Genomic DNA, 20,575 nt, shown 5'->3' with positions numbered 1-20,575 from the left:
AGCCTGGCTCTACAGAGTCCCGCAGCCCATTTCAGTCACATAGTTGCTGACAAGCCTGCACAAAGAGATGGCTCAAAACAGAGGCTTCTAGTTGAACGGTAGCATCTTCTGATGCTCGGCATCACAGCTGTGGAACCTCCCCCTTCCTTCGTGGGTGTGCTGATTCTAGAACTGTCTAGACTGCTGCAATCCTACTGATGGCAGAAGAGAGAGTGGGCGAGGGCAAGGAGGGGCGGATCTTTCTGTGAGTCCTTGGCGGGAGCTCGGGGAGACGAAGCAGCACACTTGTGCTCTGGTAGGACCGTCTCATGATAACCTTTCTGGCATCCCAGGTGCCAACCCTCCAAAGCCTACGCCGAGGCCGGGCTCTGGCCAGTGGTGGTTATGCCCACTTAGTAAATTAATTTCCATTTTCCGACTACATGGCAAGTTACAGCCTAGGTATCTTAAGTTGCAACACAACAAAGGCAAGAGTGGAATCACATTCTGGGACTCTAGAAAGCTGACAGAGTCTGAAAGGTTTCACAGCAGGCTCAGTCTGTGGCACTGTTGCCCAGGGATGCTGGCAGGATCTCTGTCCTTCTCCCGCAGACTGTGCCCAGTGTCCTGCTGAAGTTATGTTGCTTTATCAGCAGAGAAGGCGGCTTTCAGCAGATCAGGCACTCCAACAAGCAATGTGGAGGGTATCTACCGACACGTCATGGCAGAGAGAGGACTAAATGAATTTGATTGGTACAGGGCAGGCCTAATACTGCTGGATGCAGCCAACAGAAACGTATACATGACACCGCCAAGCAACTGATTCGCGAGGGAATTGCTCGGATGATGCCATGAAGAGCTTGTTCCTGCCGGGTGGGGGCTCACGCCTGTGATCTTAGCCACTCAGAGCTAAGATTAGAAGGACAACCTCAGCAGAAAGTTCACAAGGGTCCACTTCCCCCAGCAGTAGAGCCTGGCAGCACATCACACAGAGGCTGAGGTTCCAGGCAGGCATAAGAAAAACAAACACTGCAAGACCCATCTCAACAACAATGTTGGGCGTGGCGGCATATACCTGCCATCCCAGCTATCACAGAAATTGTAAACAGGAGGAACAGGTCTAGGCTGGTCTGGGGCAAAAAGGGAGACCTTATCTCAAAAATAAGGAGGAGGAAGAGAAGGAAGAAGAGACTCATTTGCATTGCCAGGGCACTATTGAATGCTTCTGAGCAAGGACAGGCCCTGGCAGCCTTCGCCAGGCACTGCAGGGCCACCCTGCTTGAGGTCCCTGGCTGATGGCATAGTGCCCCTGGAGAGTGCTGTGACTCTAAGACCCAGTGCCCCTGCCAGGTGAACAGGAAGCAGGCAGTGAGGCTCCCCCTAAATAGAGGGGCTCAGGTACTGTAGCCCCAGTGCTGTCTTGTGACATGAGGGTGGTGAAGGGGGCTTCAACTACACCTTCTGGACAAATTCCAGCTACTGAGAGGACAGGTGCAGGGCAAAGTCGGCTAACGCCAGGTCCCGAAGAGCCCTCAGTGCCGCTGCCAGCTCGGCAGGCCTAGCCAAGGGGTCAAGGGACAGATCCACGGAAAGCATCCTCTGTTGACAGCTTAAGTGCAGTCGCAGGCCGCACAGCAAGTGCACAGACGGACCGGGCTGGTGGGTCACAGTGCCAGGCCTCCTGCAGCCCTCTGGGGGTCAGGCAGCTTCACAGAAAGGAGGGGTCAGGCAGGGAAGGCTGACTTTGGGCTGTACTAAGACCAGTGCAGAATCTTCCAGCTTTGTAGAGAGGAGCGCAAGAAGAAGCTGGGTACTATGTGCCAGGGAGGCCTGGATAGGCTCCTCCAGGAGGAGGAGGAGGAGGAGGAGGAGGAGGAGGAAGAGGAGGAGCAGGAGGAGGAGGAGCAGGAGGAAGAGGAGGAGGAGCAGAAGGAAGAGGAGGAGGAGGAGGAGCAGCAGGAGGAGAAGCAGGAGGAAGAGGAGGAGGAGGAGGAGGAAGAGGAGGAGCAGGAGGAAGAGGAGGAGGAGGAGGAGGAAGAGCAGGAGGAGGAGCAGGAGGAGGAGCAGGAGGAGGAAGTGCAGGAGGAGGAGGGGGGAAGAGGAGGGGGGAGGAGGAGGAGGAGGAAGAAGAGGAGGAGGAGGAGGAGGAGGAGGAGGAGCAGCAGCAGGAGGAGGAGCAGGAGGAAGAGGAGGAGGAGGAGGAGGGGAGGAGGAGCAGGAGGAAGAGGACGAGGAAGAGGAAGAAGAGGAGGAGGAGGAGGAGGGGGGAGGAGGGGGGGAGGAAGAGGAGGAGGAGGAGGAGGAGCAGGAGGAGGAGGAAGAGGAGGAAGTGGAGGAGGAAGGGGGAAGAGGAGGGGGGAGGAGGAGGAGGAGGAAGAGGAGGAGGAGGAGCAGCAGCAGGAGGAGGAGCAGGAGGAAGAGGAGGAGGAGGAGGAGGAAGAGGAGGAGCAGGAGGAAGAGGAGGAGGAGGAGGAGGAAGAGCAGGAGGAGGAGCAGGAGGAGGAGCAGGAGGAGGAAGTGGAGGAGGAGGAGGGGGGAAGAGGAGGAGGAGGAGCAGCAGCAGGAGGAGGAGCAGGAGGAAGAGGAGGAGGAGGAAGAGGAGGAGCAGGAGGAAGAGGAGGAGGAGCAGGACGAAGAGGAGGAGGAGTAGGAGGAGGAGAAGCAGGAGGAAGAGGAGGAGGAGGAGCAGGAGGAAGAGGAGGAGGAGGAGGAAGTGGAGGAGGAGGAGGAGGAGGAGCAGGAGGAGGAGGAAGAGGAGGAAGTGGAGGAGGAGGGGGGGGAAGAGGAGGGAGGAGGAGGAGGAAGAAGAGGAGGAGGAGGAAGAAGAGGAGGAGGAGGAGCAGGAGGAAGAGGAGGAGGAGGAGGGGAGGAGGAGTAGGAGGAAGAGGAGGAGGAGGAGGAAGAAGAGGAGGAGGAGGGGGGAGGAGGAGGGGGGAAGGAGGAGGAGGGGGGAGGAGGGGGGAGGAAGAGGAAGAGGAGGAGGAGGAGGAGGAAGAGGAGGAGGAGGAGGAAGAAGAGGAGGAGGAGGGGGGAGGAGGAGGGGGGAAGGAGGAGGAGGGGGGAGGGGGGGAGGAAGAGGAGGAGGAGGAGGAGGTAGAAGTTGGTCTTGTTCCTTTGCTAGTGGTTGCAGCTCCTACTCAGCTCCCCTCTGAGGTCAAGTTTTGCAGCCTCAGTCTTTACTTTCTGAGTTGTTCTGGTTCAGATATAAACTATTCCCCACAAAGCTCAGTGTCTCTAAAAGGCTGGGGTCCTGGTTCTGATCGCAGGGGAATGGGAGTGATGGATTGAGAGGGCTCTAGTGAAGGACAGGTCATCTGGTAGCACTGCTGGGGGGTGGAAGGAGGCAGGGGTGCGCCCTGGTAGGACAGGCCGGACGGGTAAACAGTCAGGAGAATCGTAGGACAGTGAGGTAAAAGAGGGGGACAGATAGATGGGAACACTTCCACAGACCCAGCAGGCTGCAGTCACTGGAGAGAAAGCAAGTCAGCCCCTGTGAGCTTAGCAGAGCCGCTGCAGGCTCTGATGGCAGACCAGAGGGCGCACCCGGCCCCCGCACCGCGGCCCCGTCAGACCTCATCCTGCAGATGAAGGAGCGCCGCGAGCCCATGCACATCCGCATCGAGGACTGCTGCCCCTCCTTCTTGACCGTCCCCGTCTTCAGGTCCAGGATCCGGCCTGAAAGAGAGAAGGTCGTTAGGACCAGCCTCTGCCTGGGACCCAGCGACGGGACAGGGCAGAAGCACTCCATGGCTCTGCCAAGAGGAGAAGCAAGGCTGCACCAGCTGTTGGCTGCCTGGCATTCCCAACATTCTTTGGCAGAAAACTTGCAACGCGAAGACATCCACACAATTCAAAATGTCTTGTTTTCTTCCGAGCAATCCCCACTCGCTGGGTCTGCTTTGTCAGATTCCAGAGCCTCAGGTCACTTAATCTGGCTGCTTCTTCCCCTACTCCATGCAGTGATGCCAAGGTCACCAATGGCTTCCTCATGGCTAAATCTGAAACACATTTTTCTTTAACTTTATCCAACAGCTTTGCTGGAGTGTAGTGTCCACACGGATCCCGTTCCAAAACCTTCTCATGACCAGTGGTCACGCCACACTCCACTAGTGTGTCCCGTGAAAACACACATCCTGCGGCCCAGCCCAGACGCACAAAATCTGGCCTCTATTCATCTCCACTGACTCCTGTCACCCACCCCTCCCCTGCTTCCCTGGCCACTGTTGGAGCAGTCACTCTCCCCAGCTGCCATCTCCTCTCTGCCCGCCTCCCAGTGCCCCGTTCTCGGGCCACCTCCTTCTTTTGCCTAATCCTACATTTCATACCATCTTACCCAGGGTGTCATCAGAAATGTCCACTCCAGCACCCCTGAAAGGTGTGCAATAGGCTTGGTCTGAGCCAAAGAAGTAAACAGGCAGAGACTATTCTATCCTAGGCAGTGAGAGATTACAGAAAGGAAGAGCAGGATGGAATAGAATAGAATGGAGAAGCATAAAACAGAGAAATGTGGGAGAGTGACGTGAGACCTACCCCTTTGAAACAGGCAGCCAAGTGGGTCTCTATCAGCCAGATAAAAGGTCCTCACAGAAGGCCCCTCCCAGGCCTGGGCCCTTCTGCAGAGAAGCCCTGTGCAGCGCAGGGCTGGCCCCTCCTGGACCATGTTTTCATAGCATGTTGTGCTGTCCTAGGCTGGTTCTCCCACCCTGTCCTAGAATAGCTGGCACTTGTGATCTTGGACAGGGCTCCCTAGCAGCTGCAGCTGCCGGAGGCACGTACCCATCCCTGTGCACATGAGCTAGGGTTCTGTAGGGTGCAGGTTCTCTGCCATCACACCAGTGTGCCACCCTTAAGCAGGATGTGTGCAGAATTCAACTCTGTTACAAGGCCTGGCATAATCTGAGGGCTCTACAGTCGGTTTGACGCCTGTCTGTCTCTTTCACAGACGGCTTCTTTTACAGCCTTTTTAGTGTAAACTGTCACTTGCTTTATCATCTACCAAATGGCAAATGGTTTCAGCTGTGAAGCAGGCCAGCATGAGAGTCTGTCAAATTCCAACATGTGCTGGAAAATAAATCACAGATGCACAGCAGTGGAACATGGGAAATGAAAGAACACATTTCCATGACCGGCTGCTCAGTTCTGTTCTTCCCAAGCTTCTCTGGCTCCCTTGGGCACCCCAGGCCTCTCTCCAGCTCCTCTGGAATGCAAGTATCCCCGACTTCACCTAGTAGGTGTAGGGCTTTTGTTTTAATTTTTAAATTATCTTTAAGTAGTTGTACAAAGGAGGTGCCATTTAATAAAGCAGTTTATGAATACAACGTATTTGATCAACATTTCACCTCCCTTCAACCTAGGCCTTCCCTCAGTTTTCTTAATCTTGTAGTATATACAGTGAATGCTTTCTACTGCATTATCAGCTCCTTTTCCCCTTCCATTTGTCTTTCCCTTGCCCCCCTGGCCCTATGTACCCATTTCCTGGTTGGTGTACCCATTTCCCAGTGTACCCATTTCCCGGTGTACCCATTCCCGGTATACCCATTCCTGGTGTACCCATTCCTGGTGTACCCATTTCCCAGTGTACCCATTCCTGGTGTACACACTCCCCAGTTTACCCATTTCCCAGTGTACCTATTCCTGGTGTACCCATTCCCTGTGTACCCATTCCTGGTGTACCCATTCCTGGTTGCCCATTCCTGGTGTACCCATTTCCCAGTGTACCCATTTCCCGGTGTACCCATTTCCCGGTGTACCCATTTCCCGGTGTACCCATTTCCTGGTGTACCCATTCCCTGCTGTACCCATTCCCGGTGTACCCATTTCCCAGTGTACCCATTCCCGGTGTACCCATTTCCCAGTGTACCCATTCCCTGCTGTACTCATTCCCGGTGTACCCATTCCTGGTGTACCCGTTCCTGGTGAACCCGTTCCTGGTGTACCCATTCCCTGGTGTACTCATTCCTGGTGTACCCATTCCTGGTGTACCTATTTCCCAGTGTACCCATTCCCTGGTGTACTCATTCCCTGGTGTACCCTTTCCCAGTGTACTCATTCCCCGGTGTACCCATTCCCTGGTGTACCCATTCCCTGGTGTACCCTTTCCTGGTGTACCCATTCCCCGGTGTACCCATTCCCCGGTGTACCCATTCCCTGGTGTACCCATTCCCTGGTGTACCCTTTCCTGGTGTACTCATTCCCGGTATACCCATTCCCGGTGTACCCATTTCCCGGTGTACCTATTCCTGGCGTACCCATTCCTGGTGTACCCATTCCCGGTATACCCATTCCCGGTGTACCCTTTCCTGGTGTACCCGTTCCTGGTGTCAGGTTTGTTGGGCTTTCTCTTAGTCTTTCTAAAAGATTATTGTATATTATTTGAGCTTTCTATAGAGTCTATTATACTTTGGTTAATTCATTTGTGTGAGGCGAACGTGATAACTGCTACACTACGGAAACCCGCATAATTCATTTGTAAACCACCTGCATGTGGCCCAGTGTGTTCACTTACAGATCTGTAGGTGGGCTCTATCTACCACAAATGAAGGAAACTATGCAGCTTTGTTTTTCTTGGTCTGGCTTATTTCATGTAGTATAATTTGTTTCCAAGTCTTTCCATTTCCTTCCAGCAGTAGGTGTGTTTTTAAAGGGCTTGTGCAAATAGATTTTGGACAAATTGAGTAGTAGTGGAGGTTCACTATGGCAAGGGGCTGTGTTCCTGTCCCCAGACCACAGTTGGCTTGCAGTAAATCTGCCACTGGGTAGCAACATCACTATTGTTTACACTAGTGAAAATCTGTGCTGGGTCACCATTTCTCCTTCATGTTAGGCATGCTTTCCCTAGTCTTTCTCTCCCATCCATCTGAGGTAGGACATTTTCTTCTAGACAGGTAAGCAGTCCTCAGCTTTTCCACACAGATCCACACCATATATGTGTGCATTCTACAAACAACATACAGATACATGCACAAAATCACTTATGTGTAACTGTACCATTGTTGAGCAGGTTCTTGCAGTGGAGTATGGCATGCAATAAGGAGGTATTTTAAGGTCATCAATTCCAATGCCCTAATCTATCTCCACAGCTCAGTGATCCCCCCTTCAGCGCCTTGTCTGAATACAGTTCATTTTTACTCCATGAGAGGGATAAAAATTATGACACATTCACCTCAAAGTCTTTAACTCCAGTTTTTCTCAGAGGGTTCAAAGCAGAAGATGCTTTGGAGCCACAGTCAGCAGCTATGGCTTCTGGCACAGGTCTGAACCATCACCTGTTTCTGAAAATGCAGCTTTATTAGGAAACACCTGTTCATGTGTTCATTATCTATGGTTATTTCTATATGGCAATGGCAAAGTTGAGTAATACTGACAGAAACCATATGTACAAAGTCTAAAGTATTTATTATTTGGCCCTTTACAAAAAAAATTAAAAACTTCCATAGCAGAGCAACTTTTTCTATGGGCAGAGGCCTACATAACTTTTTAGTAAGCTGATTTTTAAGTTTCAGTTTGGCTAGTAGTAACTTTGAGAAAAAGAAGAACCAGAAGTTTGTCTTGGATAAGATCACAAAAGAAGACTTTGTGCACATAAAAATGCTCCCCAGGCTACAAGAGAAATAAAAATATAAATTAGAATTATTTCATCAAAAGAATCCTTAAGAAAACTAGAAACATCTTATCTTGGTTTAAAAAGGAAGAAAACTAAGATAGCAACAGAGGAAAAGAAGAAAAGAATGTTCAGCAAAAAAAAAAAAACAACAAACTCAAACCAAAAAACAAAACAAACAAAACCAACCAATAAACAAAACCCAAAGCAGTGGCCCCATGATGGACAGTATTTGATGTGGTTCCAGAAGAACACGGTCCCCTGCATGGGGGGCTGGGGGCTAGAGGAGGCTTTGGCTGTTCTCAGAAGATTGACCCTCACCGTCACAGCTGTGCACACAGGAAAAACCCCGCACCACAGCACAGGGACCCACATGGTGCATGGAGCCTGTCCCTGAACCAACTGGTGCTACAAGCTGTGTCCAGCAAGCCTTGCCACTCCTGGGGGTTTCATAGTCCATTTGGTATTCAAAATGGCTTCCTCAGCTTAGGTAATTTATAAACAACAGAATTTACTGCTCACAGTTCTGGAGGCTGGAGAGCCAAATGTTGGCAGAGTATGCTGTCTTCATGTGCTAGAAAGAGCAGAAGGCCCTCCAGTCCTCTGTTATAAGGGCAGTAATCCCACGGGGCTCTCACGACATAGGTCCATCTCTTAATACTGCCACACCCAGGATGAACCTTGACCTAGGAAGTTAGGGGGAGTGGCACACCAACTTAAGACCACGCAGACGGGAATGCCTCCCTCAGATTTTATCATCTCTGACAGAAACTGAGAAGTGGCAAAGAGGCCAAATATATCAGTTTACAAGTTGTAGCCAAACTATTTTTTCTCAAATTGGAGGTGCAGCAATGCTGCTAGGGACTCACTTACCCATCACACACACCTGGAAGTGTTCTTGAGAAATAGTTCTCACTGTTTTCCTTCATTAGGAAAGTCTGAAAAGGAGCTGACATTCCCTTATGGGGGCCACCACCCAGGTGATGGTGATTGGCTGAGGGGTTGGTCACTTGCTACAAGCTGGGCCAATCATAGAACCTTCATAGTGATCAGTCCCAGGACTAGGCACAGCCCAGGTGGGCCAGGCAGTCTTCATCAGGCAAAATGTGACTTTGGCCACCTTTTTTCCTCTTTCAATAGAAGAATCTGGACTTGGCTCTGGGAGCAACAGCAATTTTCTTCATAGAAAATTGGGTCTAAAGGAAGCAAAGTAACTCCACAAGAACAGTGAGAATATACAACAGAGGAAAAAAGAACACCTTCCTGCTATTGCTGACAATCGTACTGAGCATGCTCTGCCAAGACATCACATATGGAGAGGAAAACTGCTGACTCCCCAGAATGGCCTGTGGGAAATTCACCTGACTTGGATTTTTAAATGTATGAATATTAGTGGTTGTATTTTAGAAACAAAAACTCATAAGGTGGGCTCTGCTCTCCAGGGACACCACAGCTGGAAGGGCAGCCCCCGCGGGGACTGCGTGTCCCCGCTCTCTGGAGAGTGCCAGTCCCCAGAGCCACACACTAAAGAAGCCCATGCGTTTGCCCAGCAGTGCCACGTTCCGAGACAAGACCAGTGGAAGTGTGGCCAGATGAGGAACACGACTGTGGGAAAGCACCCTGTGAACCTTGCTTTTTGGCCAAGGAAGATGGTGCTAGGTTTAGGTTAGGAGTTCAGCCTGTGGCCATGGAACAACAGAAGAAAGAGGCTGGTCAAGCTGTCATGATTTAGACTGGCAAAGGGGACTGGAGTCTAGAACTAACTCCTGCTCCCTTCTCCCTGCCATCTAGAGAAGGCGTTACTGAGCCCTAACGAGGCACGGGGCAGGTAGACATCGTGCTCAGGGAGCATCAGAGATGGCCTCTCATGAGCAGTGAGGAAACCAAAGACAGGAACACTGGGGGGACTGGACATCATGTCCAAGGGACACAGAGCTCTAGTTCTGGGCAGAGCTGTGCCCTCTACCACCTCAGCCAACGGGGCTACCTCCGCTCCCAGCAAAGCCCCAGAACTTGCTCCTGCATTCTCATTCCAAACACGACAAGCAACCACAAGGGTGCCTCTGCTCTAGCCTTTTGATCTGCTACTCATATGGAATCATCACCCCAGTCTCTCCATGATCAGCATCTCTTCAGCTGTTTAATCTGTAGACAAAGTACACACTCTTCATCCTGTTTAGAATATGCTGGAGTGTGATTTAAGAATGCCAGAAATGCCAGAAATGCAAGCCTGAGGGTTTTAATTTTAAGGGCGCTTGTTCCTCTGGGCTGCAGACAGGCCAGGCTGACATGGAGTTCAGGAACTCACATTCAAGTCATTCCTCCTTTCCTTTGCAATTTGGTAATAAGATGACTTAAAAACAAACAAAAATAGCAGAAAAATCTGTACCTATACAGAACAGTGGCAGTGTCAGAGACCTTAATTAAATGGCAGGAACATTGAAGCTATTCTGAAAACGCAGTGTACATGGAAGGGACAGAGGCAAGACGTGCTCTGCATCCATGTCCACGTCTGCACCATGCTCCAACAAATGCAGAAATGCAGCTGCCTCTGGACACTTACAGACGCGCTCTGCATCCATGTCCACATCTGCACCATGCTCCAACAAATGCAGAAATGCAGCTGCCTCTGGACACTTACAGACGCGCTCTGCATCCATGTCCACATCTGCACCATGCTCCAACGAATGCAGAAATGCAGCTGCCTCTGGACACTTACAGACGTGCTCTGCATCCATGCCCATGTCTGCACCTTCATGGACCTAAAGTATTTGTAAAAATACACCTGTACTGCATATGGGAAGACTTTCCTCTTGTCACAATTCCCTAAATACAGTTTAAAAATCATTACATAGTATAGCCATCAGCTTTCTACCACTATTACAAACACCTGAAACAATCAACTCGTAGTTTTGAACATTTCAGGCATAGTTTTTCAATTATTGCTTTTGGGTTATGGCAATACAGTACATCATGGCAAGAGGAGGAAATCTACTCATTCATGACCTGGAAGTAGAGAGCAAGAGTAGGAGACTGGAATTCCGCAGTCCCCTCCAAGAGCATGCTCCTAATGCTCTGAAGATTTTCCTCTCCTTTCCTGTGTGTGTGTGTGTCCTCTCCTCTGTGGATGTATTTCGTCTGTGCATGTGCATTTTCTGTGTGTATGTGTGTCCTCTGTATGTGCATGTCCTCTGTGTGTGCATGACCTCTGTGTGTCTTCTGTGTGTATGTGGGTCCTCTGTGTGTGCATGTCCTCTGTGTGTGTGTGTGTGCATGTCCTCTGTGTGTGCATGACCTCTGTGTGTGCATGACCTCTGTGTGTCTTCTGTGTGTATGTGGGTCTTCTGTGTATGTCTTCTGTGTGTGCATGACCTCTGTGTGTGCATGTCCTTTGTGTGTGTGCATGTCCTCTGTGTGTGCATGTCCTCTGTGTGTGCATGACCTCTGTGTGTCTTCTGTGTGTATGTGGGTCCTCTGTATGTGCATGTCCTCTGTGTGTGCATGACCTCTGTGTGTGCATGTCCTCTGTGTGTCCTCTGTGTGTGCATGTCCTCTGTGTGTCTTCTGTGTGTGTGCATGTCCTCTGTGTGTGCATGTCCTCTGTGTGTGTGCATGTCCTCTGTGTGTATGTGGGTCCTCTGTGTGTGCATGTCCTCTGTGTGTGCATGTCCTCTGTGTGTGCATGACCTCTGTGTGTGCATGTCCTCTGTGTGTTCTCTGTGTGTGCATGTCCTCTGTGTGTCTTCTGTGTGCATGTCCTCTGTGTGTGCATGTCCTCTGTGTGTGCATGACCTCTGTGTGTGCATGTCCTCTGTGTGTGCATGTCCTCTGTGTGTGCATGACCTCTGTGTGTGCATGACCTCTGTGTGTCTTCTGTGTGTATGTGGGTCCTCTGTGTGTGCATGTCCTCTGTGTGTGCATGTCCTCTGTGTGTGCATGACCTCTGTGTGTGCATGACCTCTGTGTGTGCATGACCTCTGTGTGTCTTCTGTGTGTATGTGGGTCCTCTGTGTATGTCTTCTGTGTGTGTACATGTCTTCTGTGTGTGCATGACCTCTGTGTGTCTTCTGTGTGTATGTGGGTCCTCTGTATGTGCATGTCCTCTGTGTGTGCATGTCCTCTGTGTGTATGTGGGTCTTCTGTGTGTGTGCATGTCCTCTGTGTGTATGTGGGTCTTCTGTGTATGTCTTCTGTGTGTGCATGACCTCTGTGTGTGCATGTCCTCTGTGTGTGCATGACCTCTGTGTATGCATGACCTCTGTGTGTGCATGACCTCTGTGTGTCTTCTGTGTGTATGTGGGTCCTCTGTGTGTGCATGTCCTCTGTGTGTGCATGTCCTCTGTGTGTGCATGTCCTCTGTGTGTGCATGACCTCTGTGTGTGCATGACCTCTGTGTGTCTTCTGTGTGTATGTGGGTCTTCTGTGTATGTCTTCTGTGTGTGCATGACCTCTGTGTGTGCATGTCCTCTGTGTGTGCATGTCCTCTGTGTGTGCATGTCCTCTGTGTGTGCATGTCCTCTGTGTGTGCATGTCCTCTGTGTGTGCATGACCTCTGTGTGTGCATGACCTCTGTGTGTCTTCTGTGTGTATGTGGGTCCTCTGTGTGTGCATGTCCTCTGTGTGTGCATGTCCTCTGTACATCCTCTGTGTGTGTGTCTTCTGTGTGCATGTGTCCTCTCCTCTGTGGATGTATTTTGTCTGTGCATGTGTGTTTTCTGTGTGTGTTTGTATGTGTGCGTGACTGAACTCAGGAACTTGGTGCTCTACCATTTCAGCTGCTCACACAGTCCTTCTTCCTCTCACAGTTTGTTTTCAGGTGGAGCTAATTTTACCTGGAGTGGCCTTGGAACAAGACCCCTGTTCCTAAGTGACTGGTCACCACACCTATCTGAGTCCTACATCACCATCCTAGGAGTCAGCCTTCAACACGGTGTCCCATTAAGATCGATTCCAACGACAGCACATATCACTTACAGTCTATTAGACACTGCAAGTAGCCCAGAGGCGACTTAGGTGGTGTAGGTTGTAGCAAATGGGACATCATGTTGGAAGGGGCACTCCCAGAGCCTCTGCAGCAGCCCCCGGTAGATGCCCAGGGACAACTGTACGAGGGGCTGGACTTTCTGGGAAGGATATAAAACAGTTCCCTAACAAAAACTCCGGATGACAGGCTGGAGACCAAGAACAGAGGATGAAGAAGCCTAACAGCAGGAAGAAGAGGGCCTGACCTGGGTGTCACAGCCAACCAAGAGTAGAGAGAGGCAGAGGCAAAGCTGCCCTGGGCAGCACTCCAGTGAGAGATGGGGAAACCCTGCCACCTGCAGGCAACCAGGAGCAATGCACACGGCCCCCAGACATCTGGACCCCAAAGCATTCTGTGTCAAAGAAATGTACTCTACTGAAAGCATCTCAATTTCAGGAAACACTAGAAATTAAGGATGAATAAAAGGAGGAAAGATACAGTATATTAAAAGAAGGGAAGTTGTCTGAAAGATTAGAATGAATACCATTCACTATGCAGATTACAAGGAAGAAAACAATAGAATGAAATGCAAAATTATCAACATCTGAGACTTCTCAAAAAAAGAAAAAAGACATTGATTAACTGTATTGACATTGATTAGGACTGTATGTCCAAAGTGATGTAATAAATACTAATACTCCTGGAGACTCTGTCCATGAATTAAGAGGTTTGAGAAATTCTCCCAGAAATCATAAGTGAAGCAAAAGAACAAGGAGGTAAGCATGATGCGCCACAGGTCAAGATGTAGAGGAGAGCTGAGAACTAGCCCGGCCTGAGAGGAGGCAAGCCTGCCAGAAGGGTGTCTGCCTCCATTAGAAGCAGAGGAACCGATCCACCCTCTTCTCTGAAGCCACCACACTGTCAAACAGTAACTCCTGATATGAGTCAACAGGATGGTGACCAGAACGGCAAGAATCCCTGACGGTGGAAAAGGACAAGTAGAGGACCATCATTACCCACATTCATAAGGCAAAGCTGCAGTTGTCGAGGATAAATAGAAACACTCTGGGTCTAGAAACAGACCAATACACACACACACACACACACACACACACACACACACACACACACACACGCGTGCGCGCACACGCTACACAAAGGCATGGAGTTGAGAAAGCAGTGGCTTCAATGACTGCTAAAACAACTAACAGCATTCCAAAACCAAACATTTTAAAGCTGCTGTGAATATTAAATAAGAAATATGTGTGAAGTCACTTCACACAGGATATAAACATTAGTTTCCTTCTTCTTAGATTCCGGAAACACATTTTGTTTCCAGCAACCAGAAAGATCTTTATATATTTAAAGACGACTGCTTCTCACCCTTGAGTAAGTTCTAAGTGCACAATGGCCCTCTGGCAGTGCTGCTGGCTGGCTTCTGTCCCCCCCCATGCCTTCTCCTCTCCAGACCCCTTCCTTCCATCTTGGCCAGAACCATCTTGACACCACAAATTGCTAGTCCTCATTAGTTCATGTACTTCGGCTCTTATCTTAAGAGCTTTTGCTTCAGAGCTCTTCCCCTGCCCTATTCCACCACCTCTCACATGGAATTAGGGCCTTGTATTCCTGTTTCAAGCTCAGGCTCCTTCCTGAGACCACACCTTTTAATTCTGTGTGCATCACACGGCTCTTTGTGTGTCCATGTTTCACAGACACACTGGAAACTATATTACAGATGGTGACTGTGTCTGTTTGGTCCGCTTCTGCAATCTTCATTTCCAGTATGCAACATGATTTGAGCTGGGGATATTGAGTCAGACAGGTGTCATTACCTCCTGTCAGAGGTTTCCCTCTCGCCATGGCCGAGCCCCACAGGCTGGCCTCAGCTGTGCATCGGGCAGTTGCCGCCCCTGAGTAGAGCAGGGGTCAGGGACCCCCAGCACCCCAGACATAGCTCTGGACCTCCAGACCCTTGCTTTGTCAGGCTGTCTTGAGCAAGCTTCTGCTGCTCTGTGCATGAGCCTGAGCGTCACCAGGGGAACCCCTGGGCTTCCCTCACTGTAGGGTGAGGAGACTCTGCAGATGTCCCACCAGACCTGCTGGCTACTCCACAGCAGTGTGGTGGGGCGCCCTCCTCTCCCTCCTCTGGCTGCTGTGGGGCCTCAGCTAATGGCTCACAGCTTTTTCTTCTCCCAGAGTGGTGCTCAAACTCCATATCTGATGCTTTCGCTCACTGGCTGGCACGCCACCACATCTCCAGCCCTACGGTTCCTCTCTGATCTCCCCCAGAGGGTTGTCCTAAGGCTGTCTGAACTACAGACACACGCATGCTCCCCATCCTCCAAGAGCACAGTCTTTGAAATGTGTGGGCCCAACCTCCTCCCTGAATGTGAGACCTCTCCTGAACCACACTGCCTGATTTCTCCTGAGTCCTGTCCTGACCTTTCCATCTTTCTCTCTGCTTCTCCCTTCCAGCTTCTCTCTAGAGAGCTCCACCAAAGACAAAGAAGGGTGAAATTGAAGTCATGTACGACATGGTCTCGACTCTGCCTTCATTCCATCTTGAGGAGGAAGTGGAGGCCGGAGACATGGTCTTGACTCTGCCTTCACATCATCCATGAGAAGGAAGTGAAGGTCAGCCCTGTGGTCAGAGAGACTGAACCTGCTTCAAGATCATCAGCTGGACAGAAATGTTACCAGGATTCAACTTCAGGGCAAAATCTGTACCAACTCTTTGCTCACCACTGGGGGGAGGGGGGGGTGAGCCTACAAGTCTGCCTCACAAACAAGGTGAGCTTACTGTTGAAGACAGTGGCCAGAATGTCCTATAAGAAGAAGTGTCCCCAGGGGCCACTCTGCCACTGTAGAGGCTCAATTTAGGAGGCCGCCTCTCAGCACATCATGAAGGGAACTATGTTACTGAGCAGAGCTGGCCCTGGTGACCCCACAATGTAGAGTTCTTGTGGTTTTAGGCCTTCAAAATATGTGCACTCAGCTCAAGGTTACAGAATGACATTGTAAATAGTTCCCTGGAGTTTAATTTATGTCATCACCCAAAAGGGGAAAACTGAAAGCCATCTATTCAACAGATCACTGCCTATGCACCGGCCAGGCAGAAGAAGCTTTGTGTTGGATGGAGTAGAAGAAAATAATCTACAAAAATAAAGGCAAACTGGATGCAGATGTTTTCCTCAATTAGCCTCCACTGAAAAGGGAATGAACAGGAAAGTTTGCTGCTATACGAAACTTCTATTTAACCATTTTGGTGTGAGTCATGACATTTTAGAAGGAAATGTCTTTCACTGGCGAAGCTAGAGGGAACTATTTTAATTTTCTTGGTCATGCTGAGGTTTTTGCAATCAAGCTATTTTTAACCAAAGCTTTGCAAAGCATGACTATCACGTGAGACTGTTACTGACTCTAAACCCTACCTCCAGGCAGCAGTGACTCAATGCTTTTTCAAACATTCCAAAGTAATTCAAAATAATTATATCTGCCTAAAAACAATACGACTTCTCAGCTGTTTTGCCATAGTTTCCGTTAAACAAGGAGGGAAAATGTCTTTGTCAACTTATTTTTTAAGTGTCAAAGGGAAGATAAAAGATACTTCACTAAGAACTAGGAACTCATGCCAACAGACCTTTAAATGTTGATGCTGTGCATTCTGCAATTATTTTACTGATACTTTTAATATTCTGCTCATTGGTGTAGTAAGTTACAAAATGCTTTCATCTTTCAAACCTTTCTGTCCTAGATATAGAGGAGTTGAGGTTATACCTTATGTGATCTTTCCCTTTCATACCCCTTCCCTTCCTTCCGAAGGGGCTCAGAAGTTCTCAGCCTCTGGTTCAAATTTGAATCGCAATGACTGCTTTTAAAAATATAGGTACCAGGATTTCACCAAAGGTAGGTAAATTCCGGTAAGTGGGTACATCCCAGCATCAAAAAAAATTTAAAGGTCTAGATGAATTCTGATGTGCATTGAGGTAGAAAACCACTGTGTTGGGGCCTAGAAATAAACATACTTACAAAGCTGTAATAAATGTTCTATAGCTGCTGCTTAGGTAGTGCCTGTTCCAGGAAAAGTCATCATACAAAATGATAATGTAGAAGACTGATGTTTGCAAAGTCTTAGCTTTTAAAATAAATGCACAGATGGTTTTCTTTTTTTTTTTTTTTTTCAGTCCTGGGGCTTGAACTCTGGGCCTAGGTGCTGTCTCTGAGCCTCTTTGTGCTCAAAGCTAGAGATCCACCAAGTGAGCCACAGTGCCACTTCAAGCTTTTTTGATTAGCTTATTGGAAATAAGAGTCTTTCCTGTCCAGGTTGGCTTCAAACCATGATCCTCAGATCTCAGCCTCCTGAGTAGCTAGAATTACAGGCATGAACCACTGGCACCCAGCTACAAATGGTTCTTTTTAGGTGGTTAAAATTCTGGGAATTTATCTAGGTACTGGTGGTTCATCCTGTAAATCTTAACTACTCAGGAGGCTGAGATCTGAGGAACGTGGCTCAAAGCTGGCTCAGGCAGAAAAGTCCCTGTGAGACCCCTATCTCCAATTAAGGACTCAAAAACCAGTAGTGGCACTGGAGTTTAATTGGTAAGTGTTAGCCTTGAGCACAAAGAGGCTGAGAGACAGCACCCTGGTCTGGAGTGCAAGCCCCACACCCGACACACACACACACACACACACACACACACACACACACACACACACACACACACACACACACACACACAACTCTATGGGAATTTAAAGCAAGAGTCAGCATTTTCCAGCCCAATTCACATACACTTTAATAGGATGGAAAATGTGTGTATTGACCTCATCAGTTCTCATTATTAAGGACAAACACATTCAGCGCTTCGGGGGTCAGAGGGGACTGAGCCTGGCGTAACACCCTTAACCTTCTCAGACAGCTTCTGAGCCACCGCCATTCGGCTCCACAGAGCAGAGCCTTCCCAACTGACCACACAGACCTTGCTCCCAGGAAAGCAGCTCACTCTAATGCCAAGGGCAGAGCCCAGTTGGCTGTCTGCAAGTAAAAGGAGCACCACACTCGGCTTCATCTGCATCTCTGGCTGCCAGGGACGCCCCACACACCTTTCTCGGCCTGACTGCGTACGTCTCCATGACTGCTTTCACAGAGGAAGGCTCAGAATGGATAGAAATGAAGTCGTTCACCGGGCGCTGGTGGCTCACTCCTGTAATTCTAACTACTCAGGAGGCTGAGATCTGAGGATCGAGGTTCAAAGCCAGCCCGGGCAGGAAAGACCGTGAGACTCCTATCTGCAATAAAACCACTAGAAAACTGGAAGTGGCGCTGTGGCTCAAGTGGTAGAGCACTCTCCGTGAGCTGAAGAGCTGAGGGACAGAGCCCAGGGCCAAAGTTCAAGCCCCACGACCGACAAAAAAAAAAAAAAAAGAAATGAAATCATTCAGAGATACTGTGAGACAGTTCTCCTCAATACCCTGCAAAACCCAGATATGTTTACATTCTAGAATGTGCCATGAGCTGAGGCAAAATTTCACCAGTGGCTCACACCTGTAATCATAACTATTCAAGAAGCTAAGATCTGAGGATAGAGGCTCAAAGCCAGTCCAAGCATGAAAGTCCTGTGAGATGCTTATCTCCTATTAACTATAAAAAGTAACAGAGGAAGTGGCGCTGTAGCTCAAGTTGTAGAGCGCTCGCCTTGAGCTGAAGAGCTGAGGGACAGCGCCCAGGCCCAGAGTTCAAGCCCCACGACCTACAAAAAAAAATAAAAATAAAAAGTAACAGAAACAAACAAACAAAAAAAACACGGGAACTGGAGCTGTGACTCAAGTGCTAGCCTTGAGCACAAAGAGGCTCAGGGACATCACCCAGGCCCTACGTTCAAGCCCCAGGACTGGCACAATAAAAGGGGCAAAGAAAAAAGAAGATGAAAATCCATGCGCTCCCAGACATGTGCTGCTCCCCTGCGCCAACCCTGGGACCGTGGACCAGCTCCCTCCCACTGCCTCTGTGCCTCAGTCCCCCCCTGGCCGCCACCTCAATCCAGCCTCAGCTGTGGCTTGTTTCTTCTACTGCTCTCCACAGAAAATGTGTTTGTGTTTGTTCCAGGCTCTAGATGGTGCCGCTGCTATCCACGCAAACAGAGCGAAGAGGCAGGTCTGGCCAGGGTAGGGAGAAGTAGGCAGAACTCAAGCATCAGATGTGAAGGTAAGTCAGAACAAAGGCAGGTCAGCTCCACTGTCACCACATGCCCTGGAGATAAGCACCACCCTCCTCACACTTCACCATCTCTCTCTGGGCTGCCTTCAGCCCCTTACGAGGCCCAGAGGTGTGTGATGACCCAGGGTAGAGGGCCATGGACTGCAACTGTCACCAGGCCCCCCTGACGGTAAAGTCGGGGATCCTACGCTTCCCGTGCTGCCTGTGTCATCCCATCCACCCAGGCTCACCCTCCAGACCCAGAGCGAAGCTCCTCAGGTGGGAACTCTCAAGTGTTTAAGCCAGCCAGCCCTGCTGGGCACAGCAGAGTACATGAAAACCCTGCTCTGCTCCTGTATCGGCTGTGATGTGCTGTGATAAAGCACCTGGAGGCCTGGGCTAGAAATCAGTCCGGATTCATGGAATATCTTTCAACACAAAATATGAGAGAAAAACACAAACGTTCTGGGGCAAAACAAGGAAGGTTGTGTAAATATTCAGCAAGAGAAAGAACTGAACTGGCTCCAAAGAGACATCTGGGTCAACAGCTCTCAGGAGGCTGTGGTTTGTAGTGGGAAAGAAAACAACAGCCCGGATTCTGATTCTACTCTCACGTGCATTTATTGGGCACCTCTGGCATCCAACTCTAAATGTTTTCCCTGAAATGTGAGAGTTTACTACCCACTTGAGCAATTTGCAAAGGGCCAAACTCAAATAAACTTGCTTTCCTTACCATTAAAGTGTTGCACTTTTATTCCAAACAACAGAAACTCAGCAACAGTGTTAATAGTTGAGATAAAAATTCAGATTTGTTTTGCTTCTAGGTTACCTAATATGGTAAAAATGGATTGCTGACTGTGCCTAGGACTTCAGACTCTGGTATTAATCAAAAGACTAAGTGTTGGTATTCCAAAGAAAATAAGCTATAGATTGGAAAGTATGGTTTCTGTGAAGTTACCTTCATGATGACATTGGGAAAAGATCATCTTTTTCCAGACCTGATGCCTCAGGGTAGATCCCATGGTTCACAGGACCCCCGGGGGCCAATTATCTGCCTAGAACTCTCCCCTAAAGGGCTCCGCTGCCCACTCAACTTCACAGCCGTTCTTCCCTCTTTCGCAGTGTTAAGAAGAAGACCCAGCTGCCTCGGGAGGCTGGGACTGAGTGTGGACCACCGCCAGCCATTTTCCCCTGAGATGAATGCCGTCTGTCTTTTGGAGCAGCCCGCCCACTGGCTTGACCCCTGCTGTCCCTGGGCTGGCACTGTGGGCACTGCAGGTCCTTCTACAGTCCACAGGACTGTCCTCCATCAGCTTATGGTATCACATAAATGGCAACATGTTCTCAGGTCCATTCCATGGTGTTTAATCATGTTTATCATGTGTAATATTATTTATGAATTTTTAACCATTGAACATGTAAAATCATGCTACTAATTTTAATGTGATCGTTTGCTTTTATCTGCTACTTGATGCATTATTACATGTTGTACTCCTAACCCATTTCCTTTGTTAGCCCTAAAGTTTTTATTATGTAATTTTATATGGCAAAGAGATGTTTTTTGTTTTTTTGTTTTGTTTTGTTTTTTGGGTCCGGTCGTGGGGCCTGAACTCTGGGCCTGGGCGCTGTCCCTCAGCTCTTCAGCTCAAGGCTAGCACCTTACCACTTGAGCCACAGCACCACTTCCGGCTTTTTTCTTTTTGTTTATGTGGTGCTGAGGAATCGAACCTAGGGCCACAGGCATGCAAGGCAAGTGCTCTACCACTGAGCCACCGTCCCAGCCCGAGATGTTTAAGATGTATGTTATGTTAGTGTAGAATGCTACAATAAGAAATGG

At 49.3% G+C, this 20,575-nt stretch overlaps 1 protein-coding gene across 2 annotated transcripts in view; it reads right to left on the bottom strand.

Moving 5' to 3' along the window:
• Positions 1-20,575, bottom strand: part of Arnt2 (aryl hydrocarbon receptor nuclear translocator 2) — an 86,707-nt gene that overhangs the window by 30,496 nt on the left and 35,636 nt on the right. For both annotated transcript variants that reach the window (XM_042672544.1, XM_042672545.1), the window contains exon 6: positions 3,552-3,654. In XM_042672544.1, coding sequence (XP_042528478.1) covers positions 3,552-3,654 — 103 coding nt within the window. The remainder of the gene's footprint in view (positions 1-3,551; positions 3,655-20,575) is intronic.

Source organism: Dipodomys spectabilis, unplaced genomic scaffold, assembly GCF_019054845.1.
Source record: "Dipodomys spectabilis isolate Male_0828 unplaced genomic scaffold, ASM1905484v1 ptg000723l, whole genome shotgun sequence".
Taxonomy (NCBI): domain Eukaryota; kingdom Metazoa; phylum Chordata; class Mammalia; order Rodentia; family Heteromyidae; genus Dipodomys; species Dipodomys spectabilis.
The sequence above is the reverse complement of the archived record's forward strand: the minus strand, read 5'-3'. Positions and strand labels throughout refer to the sequence as shown.